Here is a 15,891-nt window from a genome sequence, read left to right on the forward strand (position 1 = left end):
GTCAACGACTGAATCAAGTTTGCCAAATAACCTTTTTTTTGAGTGTATAGTGCACAAATGGACTAGCATTGAGATACAGTAACAGTGTTTTCTGGAGTAATATAAGCTGAAAATGGGGCTTTGCCATCAATGTATCAATTGTAACAATTAATTATAAAACAGTTACTTCAAAAATAGCCTAATAATAATATGCAACAAAACTGTTAAAGGGATAGTTCACCCAAAAATGAACATTTACTTTGATCAAAATTCATAATTTACTCTCTTCCATTTTGTTTGAAACCTGTTTGACTTTCTTCTGTAGAAAGCACATGGCAGAATTTTAGCCCCAGTCACCATTCACTTTCATTGAATGGAATAAAGATGCAAAGAAAGTGAATGGTGACAGAAGCTAATAATCTGTCTAACATCTCTGTTTGTGTTCCACACAAGGGTGAAAAAAAAGTCAAATGGGTTTGGAACAAAATGAGTTTGATTAACAGAATTGACATTTTTGGATAAAACATTGACTTTACATACATACTTTCCAAAAAATGTCCAAACATTTTAATGGAAATGAATGATCTAGTTGTAAATTCTACATGTTTTTGACCAAAATGCTAATGCTTGGCTTGATTGAGTCTACAGCCAAGCAGCAAAACCAGCACATGATTTCAAGGAGATGATATCCCATTTGGTTAATCATTAAATCCCATTGCTAGTCTTCTGTAAATAAGATAGATGTCCCTAAGGTGCTCACCTCTGTGACACATCATTTCAGAGACAGCAGAGCTTTACTTGAGACTGGAAGGTGTTATCTTTCTAAATGATTGGATTAATGTGAACATTTACAGGATTAATGTTATACTTGAGGTGTTTCCATAATGTTGCAGGTGAAGATTTGTGAGGAAAGAGGGAAAAATAACACACATAGTTGTCAAATTGTCTGAATGTTTTTTGGGAGATTCTTTGGGAAGGTTTGAACATGTTTATTATTTCAGGAATGGATATTTGTGTCACATTGCCAAATGTTAGATTGGATTGTGTCGATTTTTGAATGTTTCAACATTTTTTTGAGGGACACTTTTTGTAATTTCACTAGGTGGTTTTAATTTTGCATTCCAGTTTTTCTTTGTTAATGTCTCCTTGAACATGTCGATGAAAAGAAATATAGGCAGTGCATTGAAGAATGACACGTTTCATCAACTACAACCATCACAGACAAAGAGAGCTTGCAAAAGCGCAGATGACCTCCATGCGACAATTATTATTGACCAAGAGGATCTCCAAAACGTGTTTTTTAAAACCAGACTTGATGAGGAGGAGGACTCTGGAATTAAATCAGGTGAGGACATCATTTTTTGTTGTAAATTGTTTTCAAACTTGCTTTTGATTAAAAGTACTGCTATATTGTGTTGCCCGTTTGTTTAGTAGCAATGATATATTATGAATAGTTTGGGCACTGGTTTTGTACAAGACCTTTGTAAGCTATGTATGTTATATATTTGGCAGAAGCTGAAGAGAGCAACGGAAGCATATCCTCTGAAGATGATTTGGATCACCTGGATTATTCACAAACCTTCTCTCTGAAACCAACTGTGCTGAAGAAAAGCATTGGTCAGATCATCAAGGACAAAAGGAAACAGATGCAGCTTACTTTACAATGGTATTCGCTTGCCATTATAAATAATGTACAAGAGTGTATGCAACAAATGATATTACACTAATTTGTATAGGACACTCTGCATACTACAGCAACATAGTTTTTGTTTTGCTTCCCTTAGGCTTGAGGACAATTACATTGTTTGTGAAGGCGTTTGCCTGCCGCGGTGTATCCTTTATACTCATTATTTGGACTTTTGTCGGAAGGAGAATTTAGATCCAGCATGTGCTGCCACTTTTGGAAAGGTAAGAGGAGTTCTAGTGCTTTTTATGTGCCAATAATTTGCCAGACCGTTGTGGAATTGAAGTATGATAATTCTAATTGATTATAAAATATATTATAATATCCAACTTCTAATCTCACCAAGTATATACATTATCAGACATTGTTTTAAATGCATAAAAATAGCAATTGATTTTACTTTGAGATCAGTTGCACTACTGTGTTAGCACTTTGTTCTCTTGTATTGCAGACAATACGTCAGAAATTTCCTCTACTTACAACACGAAGGCTTGGAACCAGAGGCCATTCAAAGTCAGAGAAAGACAAATTAATTTCATTTACTATTATCTTTTATTACTGTACTATGCACGACTTGTAGTATACTTGATCTGAACCACTCAGTTTGTGGTAACTTTGGCTCATAAATATCTTCCAGGTATCATTATTATGGTATTGGAATAAAGGAGAGCAGTGCGTATTATCACTCTGTGTACTCAGGAAAAGGATTGACACGGTATGCGCTGACCTTCCTAATTTAATTTCTGCGTCTGATCTCTCATCTCAGTGTTAGAACCCTTTAGAAGTCCTAGAATATTTCTAAAATATACATTATATACCATATAAAAGGCATGCCATTTAAAAAAAAACACATGCTAAGACACACATATATTTTAAAGCATATTTTGATGCTTTTGTTTAACCAGGTTTAAATGTTTTATCATATTAACAATCTATCTTGTGTTTTTCTACCTTATGTGTTTTCTAAAGATTTTCTGGAAGCAAGCTAAAAAACGAGGTTGGCAATTTTGCGATTTTTCATATAAAGTTGTGTTGTAATACTTCACTTGGAAACGTTTCATAGAAACTATTAATTTAATTATTGTGTGATGGAATACTCATGTATGTTTGCAAAGTAGAAAACTTTCTATTACAGTCCAAAAACATTGTCATGTTTTATTAAAGATATAGCCAAATAGTTCTGCAATATGCATGCACTTTGTTGTTTACAGGGAGGATTCACCAGGAAATACTCCCTTAGTTCTAAAACAGGGACTCTTTTACCTGAATTCCCATGTACGCAACATCTAGTGCTTCAGAAGTCTGTTTCAAAAGACAAGGTTTGTTCATTTCCATGAGACCTATTTCCAAAATACCGTTTATATTTACATACCTCAAACTCTTCTATACTTATAATTTGGTAGGTTGACACATTGATTATGATGTACAAAACTCATTGTCAATGCATTCTGGACAACGCCATTAATGTCAACTTTGAGGAGGTACTATTTGAACAAATTTGTTGTCCTATAATTTAAATTCCAAAATAATACACTTTAACTGTTCCCAACTGCGTTCCAGATACAGAACTTTCTGCTTCACTTCTGGCAGGGGATGCCTGAACATCTCCTACCATTGTTGGAGAATCCAGTTATTGTGGACATCTTTTGTGTGTGTGACTCTATACTTTACAAAGTGAGTGTCAATTAACTGTATATATATAGATAGATAGATAGATAGATAGATAGATAGATAGATAGATAGATAGATAGATAGATAGATAGATAGATAGATAGATAGATAGATAGATAGATAGATAGATAGATAGATAGATAGATAGATAGATAGATATGAGTGTATTAGCATTCAGTTATATTGGGTTATCACAAACTGTCTTAATTGTTTTTCCCAGGTTCTGACTGATGTTCTCATCCCTGCTACAATGCAGGATATGCCAGAGAGGTTTGTTTGTTGAAATGCTTGCAGTGTACTGTTAACCATTTTCATCAACAATGGACTACAGTAGAAATTCGAAAATACTTTTCACCCAAAATGAAATTTCTGTCATTTGCTCAACTTTATTTAGCTCCAAACTCATTTAAATTTCTTTTTTATGCGGAACACAAATGGAAATATTTAAATGAATATTTCAGCCCGTATTTTCAATACAATGGCAGAGGATAGAGACCTACTTCAAAGCTTCAAAATGGACCCAAAAGTATCATAAAATAGTAAATGTGATTTGTGTTTCATATTCCAAGTCTTATGAAGTCATATGATGGTTTTGGTTAGAAAAAACAAAATGTAGTTTAGTTTTCAGTGAAAATCTTGACATCTGTAGTGCATTCATTAGTGCATGAAAAAAGCTCATACATTGTGGCTGAAGTTTTCACATGAGAATTTGCATTGTTTAGTGCCAAAAACAACCTAAGCAAAGCCTTTCTAACAAGTCAGTCTACTGGCGGCCATCTTTGGAACACTCCCGGGAAGCTATTTCTAGTTATGACAGTGCAGCTCCTATCTACTTGAATGGGGATGGACTGAAATCTCCAAAACGGTTGGTCAAGATTACGATCAAATAACATATTTCAAATCATTAGTGAAATCTGTCAACACCAGTATCATAAATTGTCAGATTACACTAAAAACTAAATTTTCCCGGCTTTTATAGCTAATGCACATGCACGTTCTTGAGTTGATTGACAGGCGATGTCTGTATTTAAAATATGATTGGCTCTTTTAGATGTAAGGCGGGACTTCCTTTCTACATCCGTTGACCATTGGGTATTCCAAATTCTCCAATTTCTCCAATTAATTTTAATATAAGTGGCCCATCTCTGCTAAATAGTCTCTGGCCTAAATTGTTGCGTTAACACACGTGCCACATAATTCTTGTTTTTGGCTAAGCTATTGCTTTAAATACAAATAGAATCACTGAATATTGTGCAAGTGTCAAATTCAAGTGTTTTTAAATGAATTTAGGAAAATATCTCCAGTCTTTTGGCAGATATTCTGAATTTTGCCAAGCACTGGGAACACTGGATGGTGTCTTCCTTGGAGAATCTCCCAGACATACTCTCAGACAAGAAATTGCCCATAGCTCGACGATTTGTGTCCTCCTTAAAGAGACAGACCTCATTCTTACATCTTGCACAGGTAGAACTGTTTTGTTTATTCTAGCTTATGTTTTCTATTTTAAACTGATGTGTTGTTAATAGTTTCATGTTGTTGTAGATTGCAAGACCTGCACTTTTTGACCAGAAAGTGGTGACCTCTATGGTAAATGACATTGATAAGGTGGATTTGAACAGTATTGGTTCTCAAGCGCTCCTTTCAATCACAAATGACCAAGATTCAGACTTCTACTCTGAATGTGAGTTATTAATGGCTTAGTCATCTTTTGTACTTGGTAAACTTTTGTACATTCTGATAATAAAATCTGCCTCAAAATATCTTCGTTTTTCTTTTGCTAGATGAATCAATTTCAGTGTTTCAAGAGCTGAAAGACCTCCTGAGGAAAAATGCCACAGTAGAGTCCTTTTATTGAATGGCTGGACTCTGTTGTAGAGCAGAAAGTTATTAAGGTTTGTTGCATTGCAAGAGCTTTATCTGAAGACCTTGCTGAAATTTCCATCCCGTTTATGTTGATGCATATTATATAGCAAAACCTTGATGGTTGTCCAAGAAAATTGTGCTGATTCAGAAGCCTGATGGCAACACCAGCACACCAGCATCTCATGCTGCCACTTTCCTGAAAGTAATATACTGTATGCTAGTGACCCCTGCTGAAAAAAACAACAGTTTATACCACTATAAGTTGATTTAAGCTGGCCTTCCAGCCTGACAAGCTTAAAATTGCCCAAAATCCCACCAAAACCATAAACAGACCATCCTGACCAGGCTAGGAGACCAGCTAAGATCAACCAACCAATTATGCTAAACTTGTCAGTAGAGAACTCAAAACATCCAATCTAGCAATGAGTGTTACAATGAATTTACGTATTATCTTTACTTTAGCCCAGCAAGCAAAATGGTCGGTTGGTTAAAAAGCGAGCTCAGGATTTCCTTCTCAAATGGAGTTTCTTTGGAGCACGAGTGATGCACAATCTCACCCTAAACAATGCTACCAGCTTTGGTAAGCCTTTATCATGCTTGCCTCCACAGCACTCTAGTCTTTCTGTCGCTTTCAAATTCTCTTGACAGTCACATTTAGAAACACATTTAGCATTTTTGTGTGCGCGCAATTTTTTATTGTTTTTTGCTTTTTGCAGTATATGTATATTTTGATGAAATATCTATGTTTATTTGTGGGGTAACTTCATGGACCCTTTATTGAAAATGCTTGTTCCCTTTTCAAAAAATCAGATCTGTACTATTTGCTTGGCACTGTTTAACCAGAGAGCCGCTGCTATAAAATGTATTCACCCAGCCTGTACAAACAAAACTTTATCTTACGTCGCGTGTGCCCTGATTAGAGAGTGACCTTTCCTGTGCTGCTAACATCTGATAACCCTACAGGTGTTTACAAAACCAAACAGTATCACCTGCTAGCCTAATCATTTGACCTAAACATTAAAAACTTAAAGGTGAAACGCATGGGAAGGATTTGAGCCTTTTTTTGGAATCGGATACTAGCTTACTAATTAAAAAGGGTGCAGTGGAAATTGTACTTATAATCATTACTGTTAATTTTCTATTTTGTTATACTTTTTTTTAATAGAAGGCATTATTCTACTATAAACGTTTCATTGATGTCCCATGACCTCACCAAGTTGCATGCAAGTGGTGTCTGTCAAACTGGTTAACAAATCAGTCTAGATTATTATTTTTATAGATCCTTATCCAGTTATAACAAAAAAACTAGACTGGTCATATACTGTAATTTACATGTAATTTATTTATTTTTTTTAAATGATCTTTACAACATGTATTAAAAAAAATAAACCTGGTTTAATGTTGCTTGTAGGCTCGTTCCACCTCATTCGGATGCTATTGGATGAGTATATACTGCTGGCAATTGAAACACAATTCAACAATGACAAAGAGCAGGACCTTCAGAACCTGCTGGAGAAATATATGAGGAATGCAGGTACCCTTATCATTTCCATATATAGCTCATAAGTATGTTATTTAATACATTAATGTTTTTAACCCAGTTTACTGTGATGTTGAAATTTTGACAGATGCTATTAAAGCTGCATTCACAGCCTCCCCGAGTTCCTGTTTTTTGGCCAGTCGTAATAAATCTGGTGTGGCACAGAGTGATTCAACTGTCAAGGACGAAAGCCATCCAGAACATGATTTCCTGTCGCTCACAGCTGCACAGCAAGAACTCGAAACCAATACTGTTGTGTACCATGGTACCGATCCGGACAGCTTCACTGTAACTGGTACTTGCAAACAGTAGATTACTTGAATTATGGACATCTAGTTTTGTACTTCCGCTATGTTTGCACACATAGAAAACACATTTACACTTCAACGATGCCTGTTGGGTAATCAGAAATCCAGCCTGCCCATTTATTATGAAGTATTAATGAGAAAGCTGTATATTTGCAATTATCCCTAACAATAAAAGAGTCAAATTAGAGAAACTTAATCAAACCATGCGTGTTTCTACATGTAGCACCTACCGCTCTGCATATCTTTGTGAAGCACCCTGACAATTTTGAGTGAGGCCCATTTCAGAGTGGATTGTTTTGTGAATCTGTCACAATGCAGGCTTTGCAAAGAGGCTGTTACTGATGGATGGTGTAGTTAAAGGAATAGTCTCATCATTTACTCACCCTCATGCCTTCCCAGATGTGTATGACTTTCCTTCCTCTGCAGAACACAAACAAAGGTTTTTAGAAGAATATCTCGGCTCTGTAGGTCATACAATGCAAGTGAATGGTGGCCAGACCTTTGAAGCTCCATAAAGCACATAAAGTGAGCATAGCAGTAATCCTTTTGACTCCAGTGGTTTAATGTACGTCTTCTGAAGCAATGCAATCACACAAGTGAAAGTGAAAGTAGAGATTTATGATAGAAAATGACTTAATTATTGATCTGTTCTCACCCACACTTATCATATCGCTTCTGAAGATATGGATTTAACTACTGGTGTTGTATGGATGACTTTTATGCTGCCTTAATGTGATTTTTGAAGCTTCAAAGGTCAGGTCACCATTCACTTGCCTTATGGACCTAAAGAGCTGAAATACTCTTCTAAAAAACTTTGTTTGTGTTTTGCAGAAGAAAGAAAGTCATACACATCCGGGATGGCATTAGAGTGCGTAAATCATGAGAGAATTTTAATTTTTGGGTGAACTAACCCTTTAAAAACTATATTAGACATGACTGCAAACCCACAAGCTGGTGTATGAGCAACAGAACAAAACATTTATTTAAAATCAATACACCATTTTACAAAAAGACTCAGAAGAAGCATGGAAAATAGTCTTGGAAAAAAAAAAAAATTTGGCATAAAAACTAACTAACATAATAAGTGGACCACAGGAGGTGAAACATTTATAATATGAGCTCTTTAAATACAATAAAAAAGGGAAAACAAGATCTGTTAAAATGATTATACTTAGTCACAAATATGGCTCATGACGTCATCATATTTTCCAGGACAAATGGATTACACGCAGAACAGCGCACCCCTGATGACCCCTCCGATCTCTCCGCCTATGATCAACCGTAGCAGTGTGATCAACCAGGGCCCGATGGCTGTGAGGCCCCAGAGCAGCTGCCCCATCCAGCCCCAAGTGCCCTGCCAGGCCTTCCCTGATACCATGTACCAGAACCTGCCCAATTTCAGTTCTGGCTGCTACCCAAACCCCTCTTATTACCAGCCCATGTTCAGACCACAGACACAAACTCCAACATCAGTCTATCAAGCTCGTGCTGAAAGCGGATGTTACACGTCCTTCTCTGGGAACCAGCTGGCCAAAGACTGCTTCAGTGGCAACTGTACATTGTCTCCCTATAGTTCCAGGGTTTCATCTACTGGATACACATCCACAGGTGACCCTGTGATGGACATTGAGGGTGTACAGATACTGGATCCTGCAGGGTACAGCTTTGGAGGAAGTGCCACCAATGGAGAAGGGTGTTCTGGTCCAGTTTGCTCCAGTACAGGACACAGTGGTGAGAAAATCAGGGATAATTGGCCAATTAATGCCGAAGTGTGTAATTTCTGTGCCAACAGCATCACCAAATAGAATTACAAAAGAGTGCACACACAAATTGTAAATCCTGTCCTTTTCCTGATCACATACCTCTACATATCGTTTCCTGTTACCTGTAATCTGTACTAGCAGAAAAAAGTGGCAAAAAGTAGGATTATGCCTGGTATGGCCTTGTAGAAGGCAAATGTGTTCTGCATGTTAAGCTTTGTTAAAGCTGATTTATGTAATTTCTGTAACACTAGTGCCACCGAATGGAATTGCAAAAAAAAACAATGTTTTCAAAATGGCTTTCCGAATACACCCCTTGTCTTCTGTTGTTCAAACAGTCAGACAGTCCCGCCCCCAGACTCACACCTTTGGTTGATTAACGTTGTTGGGGCAGGTCTATGCGGGTCCCTCAAAACGAACACAGACATTTTTATCTGCGACATAGACAGTTTTTACAATTGTCGAGAAAATGAACATATGAATGGCTTCCTTATTGTTGTCTCTGCATATTAAGCTGGGATAGAAAAAAGTATTTGTGATGAGGAGGAGGGCGGGGCCATGACTACATACGCCCGGCACCCAATTGGGCTAATCAGCCCATTTATCCCTAATCAGGAGAGGGATAAATGTAGCCGGAGGCGGCATTTCGGAGAGAGAGAGAGCCACATGCAGCTGCCGTCTGTGTATTTGTGTTCTGTGTGTCTTTTTGTTTAAGTTCTTATGAAATATTCTTTTGACCGTTCAGCTGGTTCCCTCCTCCTCCTTTCCCATGTCAGCCTTGTTACCGTATTTTAACATAGAAACAATGAACATACTTAATTTTAGAGCATACATTTTGAATACTTATTATTTACCCTGTCTTTCCCACTTGAATTTATCTGTAAAATATATTTGAAAAACATAAATAATGTCCTTTGCATGAAACAGTATGTCATGTACAGTATGCATGCTGTTTAGAAAGATAATGAGCAAGTATGCAGATTTTCTTTTTGAAAAAGAAATGTTCCTTTCTCTCCCACCCAGGATATTACAGCAGCAGTGGTTATGTGGATGCTCAGAGGATGGGAACATTGATTGATCAGCATGTGTCAGTTATCAGCAGTGTGAGCAGCATTCGTTCTGTTTCAGCATACACTGAAGTGCACGACCCTCTCAACATCCTGGATGATGCAAGCAGGAAGAAAGCCAGACCCTACTACACTGAACTGTCATCACTGGGCACACACACTGCAGGTTAAAAAAAAACAACTGATTTATACAGTGGGGTTCAAACATCTGAGTTTACATTATGCGATTCAAAATTGAATTGAAACCTGGAAATAAACAGGAAAAAAATGTAAACAAAGAGGTCAGATGTCCAGGCTTCTGAGATGCTCTTTGGAATATTTTCAAAATGTTCAGGATAACATGGATCATTAGGTTTTACACAAACTGGTGAAGTCCATGCCCGCTCGAGTGCATGCTCTCATAAACAGTACACTCAGTAACTTTTTTTGTTTATGTCGTCCTGGTCTTACACTGACACCTAGAGGCCTGGATGAAGCATCATTCAAATGCAATTGTTTGCTATTAGTAGAAATTCACTATTCACAGTCAGCCATGTTTGATTTAATCCTTGAGTAAAAAATGTCCAGTATTAGAGCTGTTACAGAGATTTAAGGAGTATTTGGGTTCAATACAAGTTAAGTTTAATCAACAGCATTTTTTGGCATAATATTGATTACCACAAAAAATTATTTTGACCTGCCTCTCCTTTTCTTTAAAAAAAAAAAGAGAAAAAAAATCTGGATTACAGTGAGGATTTTACAGTAGACGTGGATGGGGTCAATCCATAAATGTTAAACTACTCACTATTTTAAAACTATAGCCACAAGACATAAACAATATGTGTGTGTAAAAACACTTACTAACCTTTTCTGTGTAAAGTTATTTCCAATTGTACTACTATGCTGCCATGACGATGTAATGTCAAAAAACACTAAAATGACTGTAAAATTTAAATTTAAACAACGTTATAGCTGAAATTAGTTTTAATGGAGGAATTAATCTAAGTGAGTTTATAAAATTATAAGCTTCACATTTCTGCCTTTAATCCGTCCAAAAATTGGCCCCATTCACTTCCATCGTAAGTCGCTTCAACTTTTGCTTAATTTAAAGAAAAGGAAGGACAAGTCGAAATAATTGTTTGTGGTAATCAACATTATGCCACAAATGCTGTCAATTGAGCTTAACTCGTATTGATCCCTGAATATTCCTTAAAACAAGTTGTATTCAGCTGGTCATGTGGTTCTAACATGAATCCCCCCTCATGTGCAGACCCTCACCAAGCAGAATCAAACAGCTTTAATAAGGTTACTGATATGACCAGTCTTCATCTTATGTGAGTGCTCATGATTTAATACATATTTTGCAAAATGACTATTAATTTATTTAAGAGTAAAACCTTTTTAATGGGGAAAAAATTACTGGGTTCATCTTTAAGCTACATTTTAAGGGCTATTTTTTGCTTGTTTTATATGCTGTTTTTCGTTTTATGCAACAGGATCCAGCATAGCCCATTCCTGCTCTGTCCCTGCACCCTGCATGTATGGAACTGCTGCTCCGTATCACTCCCAAAATGCACTTCCTCACCAGTCGTCCACTGAGATGCGAGAAATGGTGTCCGCCCTGCCGCCTATCAACACTGTGTTTATGGGGTCAGCTGGTGGGCCACCCTGACTGTTACTATAATGTGCCTTATATTTCATTCAATTTCTCTGCTATAGCAGGTGAAATGTGTTTTAGCTCATATGTATAGCTTTAAACAGTAAATATTTAATTGCCAAATATATTGCTGACTGGTATTGTGTATATTGTATGATTTGTGCTTAACCCTAAGATTGTGATTTATAATAGTCCAATCATTTTTTTTTTATGGTTTATATTATAATGTAATTTATCATTCTTGTTCTCTTGTACATTCTCTAAAATATATAAAAAATACATATCTTTCCGTACATTGCATTTTGGAGGTCAGAGTGTTTTTTTATTTTTTATTTGTATTATTATTATTATTTAATGAACTAAAAAAAAAGAAATCTACACTGTAAACATCTATCTATTTATTTATTTTTCTTTTTTTTTTAAAGATTCACATAATTAAATGGACCCTGTCTTCTGACTTTATTTCCTGGAAAATGCATTAATTCATAAAGCATGTTTCTAATATCGTAATTAAAAGCGGCAGAAGGACAGAAAACAGAATAAATAGAGCTGATTTTGAGGGTGGGACATTTTCAAACCAAATGTATCAAGAGTAAAAGGAATATTCTGGGTTCAGTTCAGCTCAGTTGACAACATATGTGTCATAATGTTGATTACAACAAAAAATGATTTCAAATCGTCCCTCAAAGTCGAATCGAAGTTCCAGTGAGGCACTTACAATGGAAGTGAATGGGGCCAATTTTTGGAGGGTTTAAAGGCGGAAATGTGAAGTTTATAATTTTACAAAAGCACTTACATTAATATTTCTGTTAAAACTCATGTATTATTTGAGCAGTAAAGTTGTTTAAATCATCATTTTACAGTCATTTTAGGGTTTGTTGACTACATTGCCATGGCAATAAAGTTGTAAAATTGGCTATAATTATACACAGAAAAGGTTAGTAAGTGATTTTATCACTGTTAACACACATATTGTTTATGTCTTGTTGTTATAATTGTGAAATAGGGAGTATTTTACATTTTACAGATTGGCCCCCATTCACTTCCATTGTAAGTGCCTCACTGGAACCCAGAATTTAACATTTTTTTTAAAAAAAAGGAGGGACCAGTCGAAATTATTTTTTGTCTGAGCAACATTATACCACAAATGCTGTCGTCTGAGCTTGACTTGTATTGGACCCGGAATATTCCTTTAACTTAATCTCATTTTACTAGTCAATGCTTGATAAACAGAACATGTGACTCTATAATTGAAATACACTGTCCTTCATAGCCCTGCTGGAGGTTACAGAAACAAAATTGGTGAAGTTGCAGATAAAAGTCGGGTGTTATCTACATGGGATTAGATTATTTCTCCATTGTTCACAGGGTTAGGATACAGGCTGATAAAGGTGTTGATTTAAACCAGGACCTGTAGAGGTGTGCACACCACAAGCTGTTCATTGTTATGTATTCATCCCAGTGTTCTTTAATTTCAGCTTTGTTAGTCTTTGAGCAGAGGGGAGCTAATAAATCCATAATCAGTAACTTTACATTAACAGCCGTCTTTCTGTGCAGAAATGATATCATTGCAAAGCCTCACAAGGTATTCTATGTTTGTATTTAAACTCACCTCGCTAAATAAGGATTTGAGCATTTGTCTTTGCTGTGTAAAGTCCTGACAATTAATGATAAAATTGGCCACATTGTGCTGGCCTTTATCTACTCAAGGGGAAAATCCATTTCAGCCCTTGGACTGGAACAGATGGCTTGAAATATAATGATTACAAAATCCTGACGTTAAAATAGTTTAATTACAAAGTCAATACTGCCTCCATCTTGCCAAGGCTTCAATGTAAAAACAACAGAAGGCAGAGCACTAACTTTGGGAGAATGTTTAACCAGAACTTTGCATTAGGAAGGGAGACTCCATATTCACCTCAGCCAGTACAAAGATCAACAGATCCAGGGAAAGTGTGACCGGTGAGAGAGGGACAGAGATGGTTTTAGTGCAATAATATGTGTTTAACCGAGTCCTGACACAATCATATTTACCACTTGTGATTTTACAATTAATGGCACTCTTCTTAAAACATCTTTAAAAATCTCGAAAAGCTCTTTCTTGTGTAATGTTCAGATCTCATTCTTGCTAATTATAAAAACAAATGGAAAGGCATATTTTGTACAAACTCATTAAATCCTGCTTTCTAGATTTAAAAAGCAAACACACAACAAAAGTGGTACAATCATGTTTTTTGGTATCCTATGCAAATACCATTGTACAGGAATATGTTTGAAAATATGTTATACTGTAATCAGGGTAAACTTTCAAATAGCTACTTTTGAAGGCTTTGATTTAGGAAAACAGATTTTAAATCTTTTTTATATCACACAGATATCATAAATAACAAGCAGCATACAGCTACACAGATTGTATTCACACAAGATAAATTGAAAAAAGGTATCAACTCTGCATTGTGTTTCCTCTACACTTGAGATTTCATGGTTGGGAGGAAAAAGCTGTGCAGCATATGTAGCAACACATCCATGAGGGAACTTTATCAGTGTGAGCAGTTTGCAGAAGAGGCTTTTGTCTAGATTTGACTGACAGGGTTTTTGTTAATATAGGGTTTTGAAGCACCTTCTAAGTGCCAATAGCCAAGTGAATACCTAAAAGAGACTTACATTTACATCTATTCAATGTATCCAAGGCGACTTACAATGTGAGGAAGGATACAGAAGGACTTCTGACACTGATTTTGAAATGCTGAGAAATCTGAATGCATATTTTGTTTCACATTCTATCTATCTATCTATCTATCTATCTATCTATCTATCTATCTATCTATCTATCTATCTATCTATCTATCTATCTATCTATCTATCTATCTATCTATCTATCTATCTATCTATCTATCTATCTATCTATCTATCTATACATCCACCAATCATCCATCTATCTATCTATCTATCTATCTATCTATCTATCTATCTATCTATCTATCTATCTATCTATCTATCTATCTATCTATCTATCTATCTATCTATCTATCCATCCATCCATCCACCCACCCATCCATCCATCCACCAATCATCTATCTATCTATCTATCTATCTATCTATCTATCTATCTATCTATCTATCTATCTATCTATCTATCTATCTATCTATCTATCTATCTATCTATCTATCTATCTATCTATCTATCTATCTATACATCCACCAATCATCTATCTATCTATCTATCTATCTATCTATCTATCTATCTATCTATCTATCTATCTATCTATCTATCTATCTATCTATCTATCTATCCATCCATCCATCCATCCATCCACCCACCCATCCATCCATCCATCCATCCATCCACCCATCCACCAATCATCTATCTATCTATCTATCTATCTATCTATCTATCTATCTATCTATCTATCTATCTATCTATCTATCTATCTATCTATATTTAGATGGCTTCATATTTTAGCAAAGGGTTCCGTCGCAAAGGAAACAACTCATTTGGGGGTCACAAATTTCACACACACACACACACACACACACACACACACACACACACACACACACACACACACACACACACACACACACACACACACACACACACACACACACACACACAAACAAAAACCCATTAAAACCCCTGATCTAGGTAGTGATTTGTATACATGAAATATTAATTTGATTTCAGTTGCATTTATTTTGGCAAACAGGGAGAAGGAAGCGCTAAACCTACTTTGCCCCTTGTCACCTTTTTCTTGTTTTTTATACATTTAATAACATTACTCTTTCCATGATGCCATATGCATGATTATGCATCTTGCATGACTACAGTGTTCAGTGTTGGATTTTATCAGTCCACCATGTGGCAGTGTAGTGCAGGAAATGTGAAAGTCCAGTCTGTCTTTCAATGTGTTCATGTACTTCTTGCAATTTTATGCATTATAATTACTTTATGATGATGAATGCATTATAATAACTTTAAACTATTGTAAAATTCTTTGGAGAAATTTTTAAATGTAAAAGGTTTTAATGTTTATGATCGAATTTCAATGAACTGCTTTATGATCATTTGTTGCTTTGGATAAATGTGTCTGCTGAAAAAATATAAATGTAATGTAAAGCATAGAGCTTTTATTTTTAAGCAAACACAAACGAACATCATCCTAAAAGTTACTGAAGAAATACACAATTTGAACACATGAAGACTACAATCTTTCTCACCAACATTAACAATTCACTTAAATTGGGGGGAAAAAAATGCATTTATTTAAAACCTAAAATAAAAATATTTTCTTAAGTTACTGTTACTTAAAGTATATTGTATACTAAATATATCTAATGATTTATAATATGCAGTGATGGTATTTTATAAATATAATGAATGTA

The 15,891-nt window shown here is 35.7% G+C and overlaps 1 protein-coding gene across 1 annotated transcript; it reads left to right on the forward strand.

Moving 5' to 3' along the window:
• The first annotated feature begins 1,131 nt into the window (after positions 1 to 1,131).
• LOC127622499 (DNA-binding protein RFX6-like) lies at positions 1,132 to 11,601 on the forward strand. The gene is given in 20 exon segments (XM_052096599.1): positions 1,132 to 1,324; positions 1,492 to 1,645; positions 1,764 to 1,887; positions 2,115 to 2,176; positions 2,301 to 2,378; positions 2,633 to 2,660; positions 2,875 to 2,982; positions 3,067 to 3,144; positions 3,224 to 3,337; positions 3,555 to 3,604; positions 4,639 to 4,798; positions 4,877 to 5,015; positions 5,116 to 5,180; positions 5,182 to 5,226; positions 5,660 to 5,777; positions 6,609 to 6,731; positions 6,826 to 7,032; positions 8,258 to 8,776; positions 9,829 to 10,038; positions 11,348 to 11,601. Coding segments are annotated over 20 exon segments (2,751 nt in total). The 3' UTR covers positions 11,524 to 11,601.
• The last annotated feature ends 4,290 nt before the right edge of the window (positions 11,602 to 15,891 follow it).

Source organism: Xyrauchen texanus, chromosome 28 (genome assembly GCF_025860055.1).
Source record: "Xyrauchen texanus isolate HMW12.3.18 chromosome 28, RBS_HiC_50CHRs, whole genome shotgun sequence".
Classification (NCBI taxonomy): Eukaryota; Metazoa; Chordata; class Actinopteri; order Cypriniformes; family Catostomidae; genus Xyrauchen; species Xyrauchen texanus.